Source organism: Diuraphis noxia, unplaced genomic scaffold (assembly GCF_037042655.1).
Source record: "Diuraphis noxia isolate RWA-SAM2 unplaced genomic scaffold, SU_Dnox_SAM2 contig0005, whole genome shotgun sequence".
NCBI lineage: Eukaryota > Metazoa > Arthropoda > Insecta > Hemiptera > Aphididae > Diuraphis > Diuraphis noxia.
The window spans coordinates 4,577,457-4,600,874 of record NW_028301715.1 but is presented as its reverse complement, the minus strand read 5'-3'; the positions used below and the strand labels follow the sequence as shown (position 1 = coordinate 4,600,874).

Genomic DNA, 23,418 nt, shown 5'->3' with positions numbered 1-23,418 from the left:
ATGAAAATATATTTAGGTACTGTTGCTAATTGTATGCTTATAAATTATATTTTATGTTATATTGGTTCAATCAAACATATGTATTATGACTTCGGAATATTTATCCTCAATGAAATTTTTAAATAACTATATTGAACAAATCTTGACCTATGTGTTTACCTTGTGTGGTAAAACAGGTATTTAATATTATACTCGGAATTCGGATGCACAAAACCTGAATAATCTATGAACTATATATTATAATAAGCCGCGAAAAATATAAAGGATATACCGTATACTACCTCAGAATATAATAAAATTATTATAAAATTATTATAAAAGTAATCTATAATCATTGTATACATCTTACAGTTTGTTAGTTTTACATGGTCACCAAGTAAACCTTAATGTGAATTACCTATATATTATTTTAATAATTTGATTCATATAATTCAATAACTAAAATCAATAGGTCCCTTGTTAGGAATCATATGTATATATCTACAATCTACTATTAGAAAATAATTTGAATGCATTTAACGAAAATATAGCAAACGAAACGCATCATTTAAGTTGTTGGTAATTACCGCGAGACATATGGGCATACTATAGATTATCTATGAAATCTTAAGTTATAACTTACTAGTTTCAAACTTAAAACGTATAATATTAAGACAAGAATAATATTAGAATGTACTCTAGTCAGGCATATAGCTATATAGTCATAATGCCGTATCCTATGTAAATTTTGTATGTATATTGATCCTGCCATCCGTATGATATGATTATAAATAATAACAATAATAAATTACGAATAATATTGGCATTAAGTATGATAATTAATTATCATATCATTACAATTAAATATAGTAACATTGATTTGATATGAAATATGTAGGATCCGAGGTCAGTAAATAGTGCTTTTAACTAATATTTAATATTTAATTTATTTGGTGTACCTAAAATGCAATTATAAAATATATCTACACATTTTTATTGATGAGCGATTAATTAATAATGTATTTTAAATTACGTTATTAAAATATTTCTCAAAAATGAAAATAATTAAATACATCACTGCAATGACTATAATACGTTGTGTAATAATGACATTATGACAAAATCAAATAAATAGAAGATAACGGTAAATTTACCTACAAACTTATTATAGGTGTGCTCTGACTCGGTTTCCGCGGTGCAGCACAGCGCTATATCAATCTGTCCCATTTCATATTGTTTTCAAACATTTACACGAAACGTCTATATTCTTTTCTTTTCTAGGTTTCACGTCGAAATCTTTTATTTACATAACATAAGTACCTAAATCTGAATTCTATACGAAATTGTGATATGTGAACATTATTTTATTAATAGCAATTGAGCAATGTTATTTAATATCTGGTCGATACGTACTATTGTACCTTCAAATATCGTAATAAAATAAAATACAATGATGGTTTATTTATGTGAGATGAATTTATTGATGTTGATGATGTTATTTCTTGTTTAATGTAATATGTGTTTTTATTTATTTTAGAAAAGAAACAAGTACTCAAAGGCGTTTCTGGGCGTTTTAACAGTGGCGAACTAACTGTAATTATGGGACCATCCGGTGCTGGAAAATCAACCCTTCTGAATATTCTTACCGGATTTGAGTAAGTTTTTATATTTTCAAATACAATTACATACACTATATAATTTTAATATACATAAAAACCATTGTATAAGCTATAATCTGTCCAGCGAGAAAAAAGATACCTATTGCCACTATAGGTCACTTTTTTAAATGAATCCGTATATATTAAAGAGTTTCTAATATTTGTATAATTCACTGAAATAACTAAAAATTAGACATGTTTCGTTTTAAAACATCTTTTATATGTTTTAAATTTTGCGATATAATTACATATAATATATTAAAAGCAGAAAACATTTAAGTCAAGATAGTTTACTCATTGATAACTCTATATCAACTGCGTTTACCAAAAAATTAAAAATTAAAATTAGAAATAATGTTTATCAATTATTAGCATACATATTTCCACAGTTGTACTAAAACAAATTCACATAATATTAAATTATATTTACGGAATCGCTGATTCAAATAATAATTCGCCAAAATATAGCTATTTCATATTTTGAATAACGTAGTATCTAAATAAGTACTACTTATTAAAAAATAATAAAATGTATAGGTAGGTACATTTTTTTAAATACGTATATATGACAAGTAATACATGCCATTAAGATCCTGTAATCTGTTTATAAGACCTTAGGGGAAAAATATAGTCATACCTGTGTATTATGTGCATTGGTAACTAGATAATTTACAAATTATTTAAGTGGAACTATACATTAAACGTCCTTGTACTTAGCTAACTTGTGTGGTATTGACCTGAAATTCTAAAACCACAAAATATCACTAATTCGTATGATAATTGTGTAATATAATACAATGCAAAATTTATAAAATCTATTAGTATATACTAATGTTATAGGTAATATTTTTGTATAGTGATAATTTAAACATATTTGTATCTTATTTACCAAAATACAGTTAGATACAAAAATATGTCCTCGTATTACTAAATTGATTTTTGTGAGATCTAAATCATAATTTATTTATTTCTAATAACATGTTTTAAATTAAAATACAATTTTTCAATCACATGTCTTTATAATTTTTATATACTGTACCTGGTGGTGACCACTTTAATAATAAAGCACAATAAAGCACTTTATTATTATTTATCTATAACATTAAACTCGTTTAATTCTAATTTTAACGGTTTACGATGATTGTGAAATCCATTTATTTAATTGTTTAATTAACATGCAAGACGACCAAACATAATAATATATCTATGATATTATATCATTGATATATGAGACCTTATTTATATAATCGTTCTTATTTTCTCCAAAAAGCGGTTAGTTATGAGAATTTTTATGAGTATCTTTTTCTCCAGTTTTTGTTTAAAATATCAAAATTTAAAAATAAAAAAAAGCAATATACATTGGTTATTATGAAACCAATAGCCTCGCTGGAAATCTATTTTTTAAATAATAAAATAAGCAAATCAAAAAGAATGTATTTCATTTTTATAATTCTGTCATATAGGTGCAAATATACAAAGTGATCATCAAACATGATCAACCTATTTTTTCTTACCATTTAAATATATTATCTAATTGAAATACAAATTTGAAGCTTCTGTTTTTCAAATGAAACCCCCTTTCCCTTTAAATTAGATTAATAGATAATATTAGTGGACAATTTTTTTGAAAATGTTGATGTACCTAGTTAAAAATTCTAGAGTCCCAATAATTATTAAAATGTTTATAATAAGAATAATAGCATTTAAAAATATAAAATAAATGTATAACATTTATAATATTATAACTAGTATTTATTATAGTTGGATTATTTTTATAAATTATAATTGTTGATAAATCACCATGTCCCCTATTATTCCAAACCTAATAGCACGAACCTCAAAGTTAAATAACTCAAAAACGACTAGTTCGAATTTTGATTTTGATACGCCATAATTTTCAAAAAACCATTTCACCAAAATATATGTTACAGTAGAATGTAAGTTCTCATTCGAAAAAAGAAATTTTTATGCTCACAAAACACTCCTAAGGTAGTACAAAAAATCTTAATTAGAGTTTAATAATTTAAGTATCTTGTTATTTTAATAATTTAAATTTATTTCTAAATTCTAAAAAATTAGATTTTGAATAACATTTACTGACTTATTGAAGGTGGTCATACTTGGTGAATCACCTTGTATATTATTCACTGGTAAATTATTTTACAATGTATTACTATGATCGCTGTAGGATTCTTAAGCATTTGTATTAGTTCAAATACCCCAAATTGATTAATTGTCAGTTATGTCCGCGATTCGATTCATTTTAAATTTAATATAATATTTTTTCTTTACCTATTTTGTACAATATGCATATCATTCTATATTTAGTATTTTTGATAATGATAATTAGTAAATAGAAATTTCAAATTGTATTCATATAATTATTGTTTTAAATACACTAATAAATTATAAACTAAAGTTGTCGGATATCAATTTAGGTAATCCAGTCAGTAATATGTAATTATTTCTGCTTCTTATGTGAAAAATAGTTGATTTTTGTTATAAAATAAAAATCTCTGCATATTTTAACATTTCTGTTGTATATATAAATGCTAGCCCTAATTATTACCATGGGTATTATTGTAATTAAAGTAATACAAGCTTCGGAAGTTTGTAACGTTTGTAATGTATTATTTATTAGGTATTATAGTTTAATTTACGCATATTATATTCTCTATGTGCATTATATATTTATTATTCGTATATTAATATATTATGCAGTTTGATAATTCTATTCCATGTTAAATATTGTGTTCACACATTTTACAAATGGTTTTCATCATACTGCAGTTTTATGACACTAGAAATTTTAATTATTTTTAGAGATATCTTAAGTTTTAAAATCACTATGATATAAACTGTTAAACTGTTAAAAATAAAGCGTTCATTAATCACCGTATAAATTATATTATTATACAAAATCAATTTTAATACCAATAATAATATCTTGTTTAATTTAAGTTAGAGTATCCTGTGTATCATGAGGTTTATCTCACCTAATACTCTACTTATAGAGTATATTGTTTTTGATGTATACAAAATGTTAATAATTTTCTGAATGATTCTTGTTCTTTACTCAAACAGAATACTATTAAACAAATATATCAAAATACTTAAAAATATGACCATTCAAAAAAAAAAAAAAATTACCATAATAAAGGCGGAACGTGATCGTTTACGAACTTTGACTACCTATCTACTTTTTTTTAACTTCTCCAATAACTGGACGTTAATAGTGCCCTTGACATAAAAAAAAAGCTTAGCTACATTGTATAATATTTAATATATAACTTCTATATTACAGTATAAATGGTCTGCAGTTTCGTTTACTCAATCAATTTTGTACCTGTACTGCGTAATATACCTATAATCTCTTGAAAACTGATAACGATTCCAGTTTGTATGGCAACTATATGAATCTTATAATTAATATTTGATCAATGCTAATATAATAAATTTATCATGGATACATGTAATTAAATATGTATTATATTGTGCGTTTTATACAAACTACTCTTTTTAATTTAGTATAAATATGACGAATAGTTACTACACTATATCGTAGACGATTATTATATAACCTATTAATATATATTAAAACTAAAACCACATTAACGTATACAACCACGTACCTAAACTTTTATATAGTAGATATTTATTGCTCATTAAAAATATGTGGACGCCGGTCACTTGTTTGGCCATTATGACGTATTAGAAGGACATAATATTAATAAGTGTTCAAATTTAAAAATCGTTTTGTAATTCCATAATGTTATTAAAACAAAATTATAGAAACATTTTTTTTTTAAACATATGTTATTTGATATATTGTGTTATATATAAAATAATGGCTATTAAAATAATTTATTAACGCACTTAATAAAAATTAGCTAGGCATATGCCTTGAACACCAACATTGTTTTCAAGACGAGCAAACATTAAGCCCATCCGGCCATAATTAAATACTATTGAATAATAAACATATACGTATTTAACCAAATAATCTATTCCATTATTTTTTTTTTAAATAAAAATTATGGCATAGAATTATTCCTATATTTATTTAGCCATTTGTATTACAGAATAACATATTAATTTGTATAAAATATACACAACCTTGTTAAGAAAATTCTCAACGCACCGTTGTAAAGCTTCTCGTATATTTATATGAAATATTATACTATAAAAAGTATAGGAATGCCGATCCTGTGACCTCTACTTCCTCCACTTACTCCACCTGTTTTCTATTTTTATAAGTATATAGGCGGTGGAGGAACAGTTGACAGAAGTGTAGTGAGCAGGTGGAAGAAGTGGAGATGGTGGTGGAGGATGTGTAGTGAACAGGTGAAGGAAGTGGAGGAAGTGGAGATATCAGGATCGGAATTCCTATACTACTACTATATATTAGGTATATTTCCTGACTTTGCTCGCAAAAAAAAAAAAGAAATAGAAATTAAAGTGCACTACTGAGTATTTTGGTCTGAGTGCGCACCTCAGTTCACGGTCAAGTCGGTATATTAATATATTATCTTTTACATCGCTTTGTGGAAAAATTCTATCGAAATAGACAATCCACTTGCGGAAGTTAGGATATAGCGCCTGATGCATTTCGTTTAAAATAAGTGTAATTACTGAAAATGAAATAATTTTAGTTTTAAGTTTAAACTAAGGCTTTTTACATTAGTTTAAACTTTAAGCTATAAAAAACAGTAAGTTATTCGAATCCCCTTTATTTATTGATACTTACCAAGGTACATTATTGAGTTTCATTATTTTAATTGAATTTACGTAATGTATACCTATAATTATTATATATAACCATGAACCATGTGACAATAATTGTCTAAATGAGTTTACGACTGTCGATTAGTGTAAAAATATAAAAAACAAATTTATAAAAACCATGAAAATAATATTATTAAGACGTATTATATTTATATATTGTTTGTTTTATACGATATACCTATTTTATAGTTAGGCATTTTTAAAATATTATATGAGGATTAGTACAAGTTAAATTAAAACTTTTGAGTTTTAACCCAAAGTTTTTAAATTATGCTTAATTTTACATAAGTAATACCATAAATATCGTTTAACTTACAAGTTTTAAATGTGTTTATATTCCTGTTTATATATAGTGTATAGCACTTTTTTATAGATTCTACGTATTTAATATTGTATTGTGTAAACGCCATATCTGCACTTTACAACTCTTTATTTAAGTCCTTGCCTAGATACTAATAATAATAAAAACAATCAATCAAAGATTCAAATTATTAATAAGAATAGGTAATAATATATCATTTTTATCGATTGTCATCACATTCTTGATTCGTATTACCTTGACTCTTACAATAAGGTGATCACAGTTAAAAAACAATTTCAACATAACAATGTTATTTGTCTATCATTCATAAATATAAACTTACATAGATTTAAAAACATAACAGCCGCAAGCCGTAAACACATCAAACATTAATCATGGTAATTATATTAAAAATAGCTCTTATTTTTGGACGCCAATGGACCACGGTAGTCGATATGCACATATAATTTTAAAGATAAAAACAAATTATTTTCAGCCTTCAATATAATAATTAAAAAATATTTATTTTGTTATAATTTGGCCACTGTTTTAATTTCTATGTAGTATTTCAATTATATAATTTTTTTAGATACCTACCTACTTAGTTGTTAAAGCTTTTTATCAAAACATGAGATTTATATTTCGCTGGCAATCCAACCTGTATAATATATTATAACATGTTTTAAAGTGGTTAGTACTGTAAAAATTACCTACTCATGTATTTAAATTATTTTTATATTCTTCTGTACTTGAGATGATATTTGTTTCAGTTACAGATTTATAATGTATACAGCACTATCGTCATATTAAATGTAGTAACCAACATGTCTTGTAAAATCACGAAAGCCGTAAATATTCTTTTTTGTTTATTATGGTTGGCCATAATTTATTTATGAGTATTCCAATATTTTTTTTTATTCTTTAAATTATGTATAAGTATATGGTTATAATGTTATAAAAAACATTTAAAGGTAATAATGATTATTCTCGCTCGCAGTATGTTTCGAACACATGACCTTCCAGCAAAAAACGCTCCAACAGGGTGACCCACATTTAAAAATCAAAATATACATTTCAAAATTCAATATCAAGTAGGTAGGTACATTTTATTTGGACATTGAATGTATTTTTCAGGGTGGTCTAGTTCACATTGAACTAGTTGACAATAATGAATGTTGCATAGGAAGTCAACTTGACTTGCCGCAAGACATAAAAACATTTAAAAAATGTCGTTCAAATACTTATTGAACGTATAAAATGATAAATGTTTTGAGGTATTTGAAGAAATTATAGTATTTGTAATTATTATTATTATTCACTTGTTTCTAGTATAGATTGTAAATATTATCTTATTAGAACAACAGTATACCTACAAAAAGAAGATTATTTTTAGTTAATAATAATATTATCTTATAAGGTCACGAGTTATTAATAATTATTATGTTCTGAAATTATTATCATTTTATGTCATTTTTATAATTGAGTAGGTATTAGTTTAAAAAAAAAAAATAATAAGCTTAAACTATAATATTGATAAAAAAAAATTTAATTTTGAAGCTGAAAGTATATTGTATTAAATTTTTTGATGAAATTAATAAAAAAATAAATATTTATTCAACTTTCAAAATTAGTTCAACATTTTTTTTCAGTTGACAGTCAAAAATTTTAAATTTCGTTTTACGTGTTATAGACGCAAAGGAATGAATGGCCAAGTCCTGACAAGCCGCGTTGATGACAATGACTTGCGATTAAATAATGATTTGAGAAAAAAGAATAACGAGGGTTATACTATGTGCCGAAAAGAATCCTGTTACATAATGCAAGATGACCAACTGTGCCCACTTTTCACTGTATTAGAAATCATGATGATGGCAGCTGACCTGAAACTCGGATACACACTCTCCTACAAATCTAAACTTCTTGTAGTAAGTGATCAGACTGAATTCGTCATTTTCTAAAAATATGACTAACGAATACATTTTTGTTTAAATTTTCTTATAAATATTAACCATGATGCTATATATAAGGGTTTTCGACAAAATATAAGCACTTGAACCCTAAAACAATATTTTGATGTTACACAATCAGAAATAAAATTAAAAATCTTAACCATTTAATTAATTTACAAAAAATACATTTTATACTGTTATATGGTACTTTGATTTTAAAAATCAAAAATATTATGTTATTGTTCAATGTTTAATAACTTTGTTAAAATGTGTAAACATTTATTTGTTTAAAAACGATTGTATTCCAATTTGTATTATATTTTTATTACTTTTTTACAATTAAAACCATTAATAATATTTCATTCTTGGCATAACTAAAGTCAGATAAAATAATAATTCAATTGTTTTGTTATGAATACACTAATAAAACCGTTCATTAAATTAAACTTTAAAAAGAATAGCCTATCACTGTTAATTTTTTCATTTACAAATATCATATCAGGTATTAAAAATTAAAAATTAAAAATAGTGTCCTATATGAAAATCCACAATTGATTTTTTCTGATTTTAGTTTCAATTACAAAACATTATTCTATTTTCTTCAATTTTGATCTAAAAATAGTTTATGCTTTTCTCATTATTATCTGGTTTTAAACCTTGTTTCGACTCCTTAATTTAAATTCTTATTTTTAAAATATAACAAAAAGGTAGCAACAATTTAAAAATACGTACCTATATCATATTTATATAGTCCTCTGTATTTTATATTATATACTGTAAAATAATTTATTTAAAAAAAAAACAAAATATATTTTTAAAAAGAAGTTAGCGCACTGCATGTTTTCCCTCTCTGACCCACACGTAACATGGACAAAACGCATTCACGCAAATTCATTTTTATATTTATAAGTAACTAATCTTAAGAGGACGCTACACCCGCATACGTTGTCTCCGTCTTACAAGTGCGTAACATAGCAAATTTTATGCTCAGCAGATCACGTTTAGCTCCGTTAGTTTAAAATTTAGAGTAAATTGACTTCTTACAAAAATTAAAGGTAACATTATTATCGAGGGCATGACGTAGGCTTTTTATTATATTTTAATTTTAAAGTGAGTTATGTGTATTTTAAAATTTAAAATTGTTTGTATATCTTAAAATACACATAACTCACTTTAAAATTAAAATATAATAAAAAGCCTACGTCATGCCCTCGATAATAATGTTACCTTTAATTTTTGTAAGAAGTCAATTTACTCTAAATTTTAAACTAACGGAGCTAAACGTGATCTGCTGAGCATAAAATTTGCTATGTTACGCACTTGTAAGACGGAGTCAACATATGCGGGTGTAGCGTCCTCTTAAAATTCTATATTTCTACTTGTGATATGATGACGTGATTCTACCAATTACAAGTACCTTATTTCAGTCCGGTGTCCCTGTTATGTCGTTTATTTAAACTATTTGAAAAATTAATACTAAAGCACATATCACAAACAATAGAGACAAAGTTGATAAAACAACAGGCAGGGTTTCGAGCAGGAAAATCATGTAAAGGACAGGTTCTAAAGAGCAAGATTACGGGGACAGCTTTTGTGGATCTGGTGGATCTTAGGTGTGACATTAAACAGAACACTTATTTACAAAAATCATTGTGAAAAAACGTTGAAAAAAATAAACACAAGGAATGGAATAATACAGTAATTTATTAGTATAGGGTCTAAATGGGAAGCAGATCCGAATACATTACGAATATTAGCCATGGCATTATGTTTCTCTGCGGAAAAATATGCTTGTCCAGTATGGAGGAACTTAGTACATACTAAAAAAGTAGATATAACCACAAATGAAACACGCCGAATAATGACAGGATGTTTAATACCTACCAAAACAGAATACGTAGATGCTGAGTGGTATAGCACCACTACAAATTAGACGTGATGTCGCAGCAGACATCGAAAGGACAAAGGCGAATGTGGAAGAGTACAAGACGATACACATATATGTATATGAATGTCCTAACTTCGAAGGGATGTGCAGCAAAGAAGATATGGACGAGAATAATGACAACGCCATACAATTGGCGTATATTATATTTATATAATTGGCTTACTGGATGGATAAAATATAACGGCAAAAGTGACCAGACACAAAAAGGAGGAGAAGAAGAAGAAGATATATGTATATATATATTATATATATATGCGTAAAGCTTAACTAAATTAGTACTAACTAATCATTAATATTACCTACTATAATATATTAATTTTTATATCTATATTTCGACAAGGTCAGTGCGACGGGTTAGAATACCTTGATAAAAAATGAAGAAAAAGCATAAAAATGTTTATTTGACCTAGTTTTGAACATGATCTTTGTACGTATTTATTTTAGTTTTTTTACTACACGTTTATTTTGACAAAAAATTTCTTTTATAGTACTATATTATTAAGTTATAAAATTTAATGAATTTATTAATTTGAAATTTGAAATTCATATTCAATAAAATACAATTTTGTGTCAATCTTAATTCAAAAATAAATTTCATAATTTCTTACATCAATAAAAAACTACTCAATCACTTAATCACATCATGATATATTATATTTTAATTATATATCTTATCAAATATTAAAGTAGGTAGGTACTAGGATTATAACGAGTCTTTATATTATAATTATATATTTATATCATAGATCCCGCATATAGGTACGTATTTTATCTTTAGTTATTATCATTTAGGCCCTGTGTCTACATTTAGTTCACAAAGGATGTTAGCATGATTCAATATTTCAGAATAATTATTTAATTTTTTTCATAGTATTACCGGTTTCTATAAATAATTCAACTTAACGTAATATTTAAATTTGTAAATAGGAATTTTATTACATTTACTTAAAACAGCAATACGGGATATTAATAAATCAATAACCCGGACTCTAAGATATTATTTATCTTTTTTTTTTTTACTGTGATAATCATTTAAAATTAAATTTCAATTAAAAATAGCTGTATGAAAGAGAAATTATAGGTAGTTGAATCTAATAATTTGATATATAGTTCACATATTATTATTGTTGTTTAATGTAATCTTGAAATAACTTAATATTTTTCTTTAAACCTTTTCTTTGTAAAACATTTACTGAAATATTAAAACTAACAATATTTTAGATGATTAATGACTAATAAATAAGAATTTTTGTGGGGATTATAAAAATATACAATTACTAATCTTTAAAATGTGATATTAGGACATTGACAATTTAAGTTTTTAAATTTTGAAAAACTTGGATTTACTATTTGAAAATTGTGATTTGTATCAAAATGCAAATAATGGCAATATGTATGCATTTAAAAAAGCAACTACAAAGACGGTTTCCAAATAAATATTTTAGTAACTTAATTATATCGAGTCGTTTTTAAAACAAATTATACTATTAAGTAGGTATTATTAACTCATGCGACAATGATACGCTTGCAAATACATGTATTTATCCTACTGCATAATTATTCAAATATTAATAAATAATGATAATTGGTACCTGTATAAATTTATATTACATTTTAGGTAGGATCTACTTCCTAAATACGCTAGAAAAATACTATTGTTTAGGTCATTGTTCTGTTGAACAAACTTCCTTTATTTGTCTCTCCGCATTACATTTGTACAAGCAATTCGCATAAAAGTAGTCTTTTTGATGGCCTCTTCGAACCGCAGCGTTCAATCGTCTCCAAGGCTGTGTAGGTTTAATTTATCATGCAACTATTTATTACATGTCATCCTTCGAATAATTATAAGAGAGAACTCAGACTATTGGTATTATTTAAATTATTTTCAGCTATATGCTTTTGGTTTTTAATTTAGAACCATGAGTTTTCCTTTTTCACATCAATCACCAAATATATGTTTAAGTCACGAAAAACAAATGAGCTTATGGCATAGCTAAACCCTATCTACCGTACCTATTGCATTATGTTATTTAATTTTCCCTGCATGCGCACGCATGTATGTACATACCTGATTAATATACTCGTGTAAACATCAGCAATATTGTAATCACGTATTTAAACTGACATTGTTCTCCTTGTTTTTTGATTAGATCGAGGACATTCTAGACAGCATCGGACTCTCTGGCAGCCTTCACACCAGGTGTGGTAGACTATCCGGTGGACAGAAGAAACGCTTGTCCATCGCTCTTGAACTTATTGACAATCCACCTATTATGTTTCTCGATGAACCCACCACGTAAGCTCGTCTTAAAATTTAACGTTTTACATAATACCTATATCATATTATATGCTAAGATTACTTGTATACAATATATATATTATATATATATATATATTTGGTACAAAACATGCAATTATTATTAGGTAGGTACATTGTATATAACTATTAAAGTATTAACCCATCCAGACTCAAGCTCGTTTTGGCATTCGGGGACCGTTAAATTTAAAAAAATACAGTGGTCCAAAAATTATTATATAAGAAAAAATATAGTTTTTGAACTAATTTTTTTTTAAAGCGCAATAAAAGGTTTATGTTGAATATACCCAGTGACAAGATGAATTGAAAGGGGTTTAGTGGTTATACAATATATTTTAATAACAAATAAACGGACTGGACCGTGATAAAAAAAAATACTTATATTCTCGTATCTAAATAATATTCTATAACAGTACAAAAGTAAAAATATATATTTATGATTATAATTTATAAATTATAATACTCCTTTAATTTTATTATCGTATTATTTTACCTGTCATATTGTATCATTTTATATACTATAATATATATTTGTTATTATTGTTATTTTAATTAATTCTGTAATCTGTAGAAATAAGTTAATTGTTAAACTGTAATAGTTAATGTACTAAGCTAAAAAAAAGAATGGTACACTCTGTGTTCAAAAGATTATTAAATACAAATATTATTCAAAGACACGATAAATTTAATACTACTTAAATACTAAATCATTACTTTTCGTCGAAGTAGCAAGCTATAGCGGATATTTGTGGTTAGATTTATATAAGTACCCACTTTTCAACATTTTTTTTTTTTTTAGTCACCAAGACACAAAATTATGTAAACGGTGATTATCAAAATGTACTCAAGCATAAAATAAAAAAATTATATATTTTCATACTTTTTTCATTTATTTTAGATTCTAAACGAAGTGATGAATGTATTGATTTTACAATAATATGTGTTTTTTTTGTCTGTATACACAGCATAACTAGTCAAAATAATGCTTCAATTTCAAACTTTGGGGGTGGTTTCCGATGGGAAAAAGAATATCCTTGATACATTATAGAGGTCGAAAGTAAACATTTTCTAACAGTTTTCCAAAAAATCGAGAAAACAAAAAAAAAATGACAGAAAAACGGGAATTTTTACGCAAAACTAGTTTTTGACCAAATCGATTTTTTTACATGGTTGTTATTCAAAAACTAATCACTGTAAATACTTGAAATTTTAACCAAATGTTTATGTTAGTGCTATCTATTTACAGTTTAATTTTCAAAATTTATTTTGATATAATAATTACATTTTGACATTTTTTGAGATATTTATAGACCACTGAAATTTTCGATTTTTATGAGAATTTTTTTTTGAAGTGTCGGTAAAAAAATTTTAAATGACCAAAAAAACTTGAAAATTTAATGCAAGGTTCCTTATGAGTTGTTCTTATTGTAGCTAAAAAAAATTAAAAATCGTTAGTCACAATTTTTTTTTATAAGCGTTTATAGTTCACAATTTTACGAAATATGTCGAAAACGCGAAAATTTGAAGAAATTTTGAAGTTGAAAAATCATAAAAATTTTTGTGTTTATAACTAAGGATTAAAAATACAACACTAAGTTTTCCATAAGTTTTCCTTCAAGTAGCTATAGAGAAAAATTTAAGCATCATTATAGGAAAAATTTTAAGTGCATTTGAATTTTAAATTTTTACAAAATAGCGTAACGATAACGATTTATCCTCAAACGATTTTAAACATTTGTTATTATTCCAAAAGTATAAGTCGTAGATACTTGAAAATTTTACCAGTTATTTAGGTTGGCATATTCTTTAAATAATTTAATTTTCAAAATATTCTGATTTTTTTTTTTAAGGTATTTATAGACGACTGAAATTTTCAATTTTTCTGAAAAATTTTTTTTGAAGTGTCGATAAAATTTCTTTGGCCTTATCAAAATACTTGAAAATTTAATACAAAGTTTCTCATTAGTTATTCTTATGGTGATAAAAAAATTATAAGAATGCATAGGCACAATTTTTTTTTATTAGCATTTGAAGTTCAAATATTGACAAAAATTCGTCAAAACGATGAATATTTGCAAATTATTTTGTAGTTCAATATTCATAAAATTGTTTGTATTTAATATTTATATCTAAGGTTAAAAAATGCAACACTAAGTTTTACATAAGTTTTGCTTCAAATAGCTATAAATAAAATTTGAACCGTTGTTATAGGAAAAATGTTTTAAGCGTTTGAGTTTTAAATTTTTATGAAATCCGGTTATATGTATATATCTATGATAATATAAGGTATTATGAATTATGATAACTACATGCAATGTTTTTGGAAAAATTGATTAACCATATTATGCCTTATGCAAAATGCGTCCTAATTGAAAAATAAAATATTTGTTTCAAAATAGAATAGAATATGACAATATTTAAATATAATATATCCTAGACTGACAATTCATCTCCTTTCAGAAATTCAGAATCGTTTTTCGTATACAATGATACCTATCATTGCATTCAAATCTAACCTACCCTATAGTCAGAGGTCCACCCCACCACCTAATGTACAACAGAACGACATCCACTTTTTTTATATCTATCTTTTATATCTGTTATAGATGAATAAATAAATAACCTGAACAGAAGGTATCAATAAATTGCTATTTAAGATAAAATATTTGCCTGCATAGATAAATACAACTAAGATCCACTTGAAAGATGTTAAATTGATTCCCATTTTAATTGATTTATTATCGTTTTATTTTAATTAAAGTAATAATTATGAATAATAATCTCAAATAAAATATTATTTAAAAAAAAAAAATGAAAATATCTTGACGTTCGAGTTTTTCGAATCTTTATGTCTAGATATATTCTGTTCATATTATCTATATGTATAATAGCGATTCACAATAGTATGTAAACGTGTTCTTTATTATTTCTAGTGGTTTGGATAGCACAAGCTCTCATCAGTGCGTGTCGATATTGAAAGGTCTAGCCAAAGGCGGACGGACAGTAGTTTGCACGATACACCAACCTAGCGCCAGCACGTACGAAATGTTCGATCACGTCTACATTATGGCCGAGGGACACTGCGTATACCAGGGCTCTAGTCAGAACACCATACCTTATTTGCAAACAATCGGACTTAACTGTCCGCAATACCACAATCCGGCTGATTTCAGTGAGTACCACAACAATATTATAAATACTATAATTCATAATAATATTATGTTTACCATCATCATCACGCTTCCATTTTCATTGACTGTTTTCCAACGCGCGCATATATTGTAATCATCGTCGTCCATGTGATGCTTGCTGTCGGGGTCACTCCGTCGAACTGCGAACTCTTCTTCTAACCGGGGTCGATCCGATCTCCGGTGGGCTGATAAATCATCGTGTACCGTGATCATCGACAAAACGTCTTCAATTGTACCTATATGCGTATAACATAAATAATAACTATATTTTAGGCACCGAGTAGTAGGTACGGATCCAGAGTGATGATCTGAGCGGGCCAGATTCACTTAAAACGTGCATTGGTATAATATCACACACATTTTTTTATCAGAAAAGTATCACACGTCATACAGTATATATATATTTTTTTAAATAATTTATTCACAAACTATTTGAAGAAATTAAAATATGAGAAAATTGGACAAGTGTGTTTGTGCACTGGTATGGACCATGACCCACCACCCCCTCACTGGATCCTGACTCCTGGATTTCTAATGGGAACCTGACGTAGAAATAATGATAGTAATAATATTATATTATCTTTGAAGACAATATTATATTATTATTATTATTGTTATTGAAGTTATTCTCCGTAACACAGTTTAAGTGGTCTCCTGACTACATAGCTGTATTATAATACTAACTCGATAGTGAAAAAATTATATATCGCTTTTAATGTTTGTTTTGTCGAAATTGATCCTATATCAACACGTGTAAAGTATTCCTATTTTAGAATATAAAGAGGTACGTATAACGTGTGTATATTATTTGATTAATATTACATATTTTTGTTAGAAGAAGAGGGGGTATACACACCTGAGTTTCCTGATGACCTTACAGTTTTATATTTAATTACAATTCTTTATTTATAAATCTTGTTTGTCCCTACAAACTTATAGCCGTATAACACTCGTATCCGACGGTCGACGAGTAGGTAGTAGATAGGTAGGTTTAGTATAGGTATAGTTTATTTTTCAGCATTTTTAACAGTATTTTATTACAAGTATAAACGAAAATGTCATCTTGATTTTACACGAGTGTATTTTTCGAATTGTAAAATATTACTGGTATTTATGTATTTAATGGTTTGCTTTGTTTTTAAAATAGTTTTCGTAATAATTAATATAATAAAATACAAATAATCCATAAACTAATATTTTAAATTTGTATCATCCTTTTTTAACTTAAAATATATAACTTGCCAATAATTTAACTTTATGTGATGATACCGCCTTGATTTATTTCACCTGCATGTCTGTGTTGTCATAGGTATCCAACAGGGGTGAACGCAGGAAAAAAATTCGGGGGGTTGAAAAATTTAAAGTAGGTATTCATAAATATCATATTATTCATACTGTATTACTCTCTTACTATATTTTATTTTAGACACTTATTCTATATACATATTATACATGTTACGTATTATAGATTAACTAATTATTTTTTGAAATGTTATTAGTACCTAATACATTTGTAGGTCAGATAATTTATTTTTTATATCTGCTATTTCTGGGGGGGGGGGTTAACCCCCTAACTCCCCCCTGCGTTCGCCACTGGTATCCATCATAACAAATCCACTTAGTATAGAATTACAATATAATAAACAGTATGTGGAAACATACTCATTACTCTCTACTTAACTATTTTATCTTATGGATTTTGGGTGATTAACCATCTATTCTTACTTTTTCAACTATTCAAATATTACCTGCAACCCTATATTTACTAAAACACAATATTTTCTATTCTATCTTATTATAAATTGTCCACTTACTGTCGAATATTTAGTAATATGTTTTTTCTTTTTTTTAATGTTATAGTTTTGGAAGTAGTGACAGGTGAATATGGAAATTTCACATCTCAACTCAAAACAGCAGCTATTGATAAATCATGGCGGACACCACCTCAAATCACCGATTCACGTAATATTTGTACTTGTTTTATTTTTTTTTAGTTACTTACTTATTTTCTTTCACTTTTACGTATTGTACTAAGAAATATCTCTTTGAGTAACATATTTTAAACTAACTGATCTTTGTGGTCAATAATTGCTTTTTTAAATTTCCAGGTTCATTGTTAAAAAGAAAATCTAAGAACCCTGGTCCGACTACATTGGTCTTGGTCAACCAGCCCTCCGAATTCAATAAATTATTAGTACTGATACACAGAAGTTTAATGCAGGTCTACAGAGATTGGGTTAGTGAAATATATTTTTGTTTATACATTTAGTTGTATTTCCAGCTATATGAAGGTATGTCTTATACCAGTTCCAGTCACCCACTAAATCTCTGATGGAGTGTACTCTGAGAAAAGAGTAAACACCCCAACTCATACCTAGTACAATACTTTATTGACGGATATTTTTTTTTCTTACTAGCATATTGATAGTAAATATGTACCTACCTATTATCATAGTTTATAATATGATATTTAAATGATAAAAAAAATATAATAGAAATACATTTTGAAATTGCCTGCTTAACGTCTCCGAAAAATTGGTGGTTATACCACTGAGCTATATTAGTCTTAGCACATCATTAAAGCCAATCATATTTTCTTAGCATAATAATTTTAAATGTTTATATTATTTAATAAATACAGATGTATTTTTACGACTAACAGTAGTAGGTGAGATTGTCTCGCAAAAGTAGGTTACATTAAAGAATATTTTTGTTATGATATTATAATATACTATAGTTACAAAAATAAGAATCTTTAACTACCTATATATATAGGTATATTGAAACAGTGCTTAAATCTTGAGAAGGTATCAACAAAAAGTTGTTTTAAATATTTGTTTACAAACAAATAAACTAAGCCATTGTTTTCTTTTTCATATTTTGTATTTAAATTTGAATTTTTCAAATATCTTGCAGTGGACCAACAAGACTTACCTAAAAATAATTTGAAAATGGTCAAATAGTTTTAATATATGTTTAAATTATACAACTCTTTAATTGTTAATGATATCCGTGATGCTTATAATTAACCTGAATTGGAATTAAATTAGATTCGGTAAATTTTACAGGTACCAATGAACTTCTTGAAAAGATAAGATTTAGTTTTTATGTAAAATATGTTGTTAGTTTTAAAATCTGTCAAGAAAGTAATTATTATGTAGGAAAACTATATAATAAATAAATACTAGGTCAATAAAGTTCCTCGTTATTATATCACATATTATTATATTAAGTAGTAGTAATAAAACAAAATCAATTCTCATGTAAATTGTAGGTTCTACAAAATCAGGTCACGCTAGTATTCAAAGTTCAAATATTCTAATGTTCTTAGAAATTAATCAAGTGCATTTACCATACTGTACCTAGTTATAATATATTATTAAAATTGGCAACTATTATTATATAAAATTTCAATATGATACTTAATGAAATGCAAATAAAACCTAATACATCGTAAAAAGTACCATTTTTTTTTCGAACAAAATATAGTTTCACTGTTAAACTCTTGAAAATATATCAAAATAACCTACCCAAAACACAGTTCCCATGAGACTTCCTCTTGTTCAAGGCAAGCAAGCGAAATGACTGGAATCAATGTCTTCCTTTCTTTATATCAATTAGGTATTCAATTAAAGAAATGATGTTGTTTCTTATCCTGAAATAAAATAAAAGCAAACATACAAAATATATTGAGTTTATATTGTTATTTAATGCATATTTCATACATTATATTATAATAGCATCACGATTTGACTATTTTGTTATAGACGGTTACTCATGTTAAAATATGTATGCACTTCCTCGTTGGGATTTTACTGGGACTTTTGTTTGAAAACGCCGGCATCGATGGTGGAAAGACTATCAACAATATCGGATTCTGTATTGTAACACTTGTATACTTAAGTTACACATCCATTATGCCAGCTATTTTAAAATGTAAATACAAATAATACGCATATCTAATATAGCATTGACAATTCAAAGGTGGGCATTAACTAGTTAAAAGGGTTGAAGTTAAGTTAAAAATGAATTTTTTTAAGCTTTTTAATTAGTTTTTTTTATTTCAAATCAACGCATGAACTTAACTAGTTTAATTGACAGTTGAAATAACTAAGCTTTTCTCGGTTGATTTAAAAATAATCTATCAAGTTAAAAAAATTTCGAAATTTTTCGTTTATATGTAAATATTAATATAAAATAAAAATAATCCAATACCTACTATAACAACACAGACATTTCTGTTCTTTTTCTTAATAAAATAATTTTGTTTATTGATATACCTAGTTTATTAGTTAAGAAATTCACTTTTTCTATGATTTACATACTAAAAAAAATAAAAAATAAATAAAAAAATAGATTAACTTTTTTTTAAACTGAGTTACGTTAATATTTTTTCCATATTAACTTTTAACGTATCGATTATGTGTTCAGTTAACTTAACTTGATTTATATATTTTCATTAACTTGCCCACCTTTATAATGAGTACTCGCGCGTGTCGCACACGGAAAAGTGTTTTATAATATTATGTCAATTAAATAGTATATTTTAATTTTTCAGTTCCATCCGAACTTCACATTCTGAGAAAAGAGTTATTCAACAACTGGTATAAGCTATCAACCTATTTCGTAGCGTTTCTCGTGACGAATATGCCTTTACAGGTAAGTCAATGATCAAATTATTACCAAAACTGTTCGTACGAACATATTTTCTCCATTATAACAATACCTAATATGCTCATTGTGTTTTCCACAGATGATGTTTTGTTTTATTTACACATCTATATCTTACTACTTGTCAGCACAACTGATGACGTGGACCCGATTCTTGATGTTCTTATTTGTTTGTCAGTTAATGACCCTAATATCTGAAGGCATTGGCCTCATTCTCGGGACAGCCATGAACCCAGTAGTAAGTCGATACTATCACTATGTAGTATGTACATTGTACATATATCAAATTCTGCTTACAAATCCTGTCCATTTCCACTCGAACTAATATATGATTACGCGTAATATTTCAGAACGGAGTCTTCATTGGTTCAATCATCACTTGTCTGTGTATTCTCTTCGCCGGTTTCTTAGTACTATTCAACCACATGCCTATTATCCTGTACTATGTGTCCTACATCAGTTACATGAGGTATGCACTAGAGGGGCTGGTTGTCTCCATTTACGGTTATGGTCGCGAACCACTGATTTGTTTGAACGAAGAAGGTTACTGTCATTACCGCTTCCCGGAAACGACATTCAAAGAGATCGGTATGACCGATGGGAAATATTGGACGGACATATCAGTAATGGTTGGATTTTTGTTCGTCATTGTGATAATTAGTTTTTTGACTTTGCGAAAAAGTTTAAAATGCCATTAACCCTGTCAATCTGTGATTATAATCTTTAAAATTTATGATGAACTTGTTACATTAACTGCTTGGTAAAAGATTTACCCAATTTACTGTAATTTAATATCATAATTATTTAATGTAAATATTTTTTTTGTTTAAGATTTAGGATTAACGGTATATTTATACTAAACTTAAGTGGTAGATAAACCTTTGCTATTTAGATTTATAGAACATTGTTCAATATATTATTTTTAATATTTTTATTTATGTTAACTGTAAGACGTGTTGAATTTAATTTTTATATCATTGAAATTAAATAGTGTTTATAGATGTTTAGGTGCCTATATATTATGAAGAGTACCCTTATAGTTTAGGTATCATATAACTATAATGTTTCTATCCATGTGAATTAGTACTTAATACGGTATGTTGATCGTAAAAATAAAATGCAATTAATTTTTCAAATGTTTTTAAATTGTATTTATTATTTATACTTTAGGAACAATAATTATTATGGGAATGCACGCACCATTGGTGGAAATCGGGGAGCTTGAGGGGACTTGGTCCCGCCCAAAGCCCACCAAGCCCCCCCCCCCCCCCAAATACTCTTGGAAACATAAAAATGTTGTAGTTTCATTTTCATATATTACATGCTTAAAAAACCAGAAATATAACACATAATAATGATTTGAATATTGGCGATTTGAAAACAACAATAAAAAAAAAATTTTTTCCAAATATCTACAAAATGCTACAAGTAGCACTTACTTTACACGTCGGCACTGCAACATGTGAGCGATCTTTTTCGGCTATGTGAAGAATAAAGACGTGGTTATGCATCAAGAATGTTTTACTAATCATTCTAATCTTCACATAAAGAAGGATGTAACAAAAAATATTGATACTTAATGTACTTTAAACGAATTTTCTAAATCCTCGAGGATGATGGTTTTAAAATAAAACATTAATTGTAATAAGATATATTTAACTATTTAACAAGACTGTTATTTTATAGTATTTTTTTTCTAATACAGTATACTTACCTATACTATACTATCATGTATATGTTATAAAATATTATATTATTAAATTTCAAATATAAAAATAATAATTGGACAGTTATTTTATATTTCCGTTCAGTTGTTCAGTTAAATTTTTTCCAATATTAAATTACAAATTTGTTTAATATTATTTATGAGCGGGTCTGGTAGCCCCCAACTTTTTCAATGGATTTCCGACTATGGTACATATAAAAATTATAAATGTATATCTTCAAGACTGTGCAAAATTATGAAGAATTCTTAATAATATTCAAAACTTTGAATCTGTTTAGAACCGCCAAATCATGAAAATTCAAACACCAATAATGTTTGACACTTTATAAAATATAGCATTTATATTTTATAGAACGCAATACTGAAGGGTAAAATAGCGCAATAATGTATGTAGGTTTATCTAAAACCATGCATATAAGCTTATTATTAGAACTTTTAAGAAAAAACATCCATCGTCATTTACGTATACCTAAATAATATTAATAAAGTCAAAAAGCGGGAAAGTGGATACCGCTTTGCTATACAGTAGGTTACTGTAATGAATGGAATTAAATTTGAATCCAATGATATTACATCATTGTATACGAGAAACGATTCTGAGCAGAGACGGTAAAAAGAAAAATTCATGAATTTCTATCTAAGATAATTTGTTCATTGCTGTAATTTTCACGTATTTAGTAAATATCGAACTTGAAATGCTTATAAAAAAAACTCATGCCTATATGCTTTTCAACTGCTATTGTAACAATATGTTAGGTGTCTTGAATTAAATTTTCAAGCTTTTCTACCCAACAAATAAATTTTTATCGATATTTATAGATAAAAAAAAACTAAAAAATTCGAAAAATTAAAATGGCAAGTAACAGCTCAAAACTAATCAAAATATGTTGAAA

The 23,418-nt window shown here is 26.6% G+C and overlaps 1 protein-coding gene across 2 annotated transcripts in view; it reads left to right on the top strand.

Moving 5' to 3' along the window:
- LOC107164262 (ATP-binding cassette subfamily G member 4-like) overlaps window positions 1-21,935 on the top strand; it is a 44,475-nt gene extending 22,540 nt beyond the window's left edge. For both annotated transcript variants that reach the window (XM_089228591.1, XM_089228592.1), the window contains 10 exons: window positions 1,517-1,634; window positions 8,414-8,648; window positions 12,771-12,916; window positions 15,871-16,109; window positions 17,989-18,090; window positions 18,237-18,364; window positions 19,896-20,064; window positions 20,687-20,787; window positions 20,882-21,037; window positions 21,150-21,935. In XM_089228591.1, coding sequence (XP_089084717.1) covers window positions 1,517-1,634; window positions 8,414-8,648; window positions 12,771-12,916; window positions 15,871-16,109; window positions 17,989-18,090; window positions 18,237-18,364; window positions 19,896-20,064; window positions 20,687-20,787; window positions 20,882-21,037; window positions 21,150-21,497 — 1,742 coding nt within the window. In that variant the 3' untranslated portion in view covers window positions 21,498-21,935. The remainder of the gene's footprint in view (window positions 1-1,516; window positions 1,635-8,413; window positions 8,649-12,770; window positions 12,917-15,870; window positions 16,110-17,988; window positions 18,091-18,236; window positions 18,365-19,895; window positions 20,065-20,686; window positions 20,788-20,881; window positions 21,038-21,149) is intronic.
- The last annotated feature ends 1,483 nt before the right edge of the window (window positions 21,936-23,418 follow it).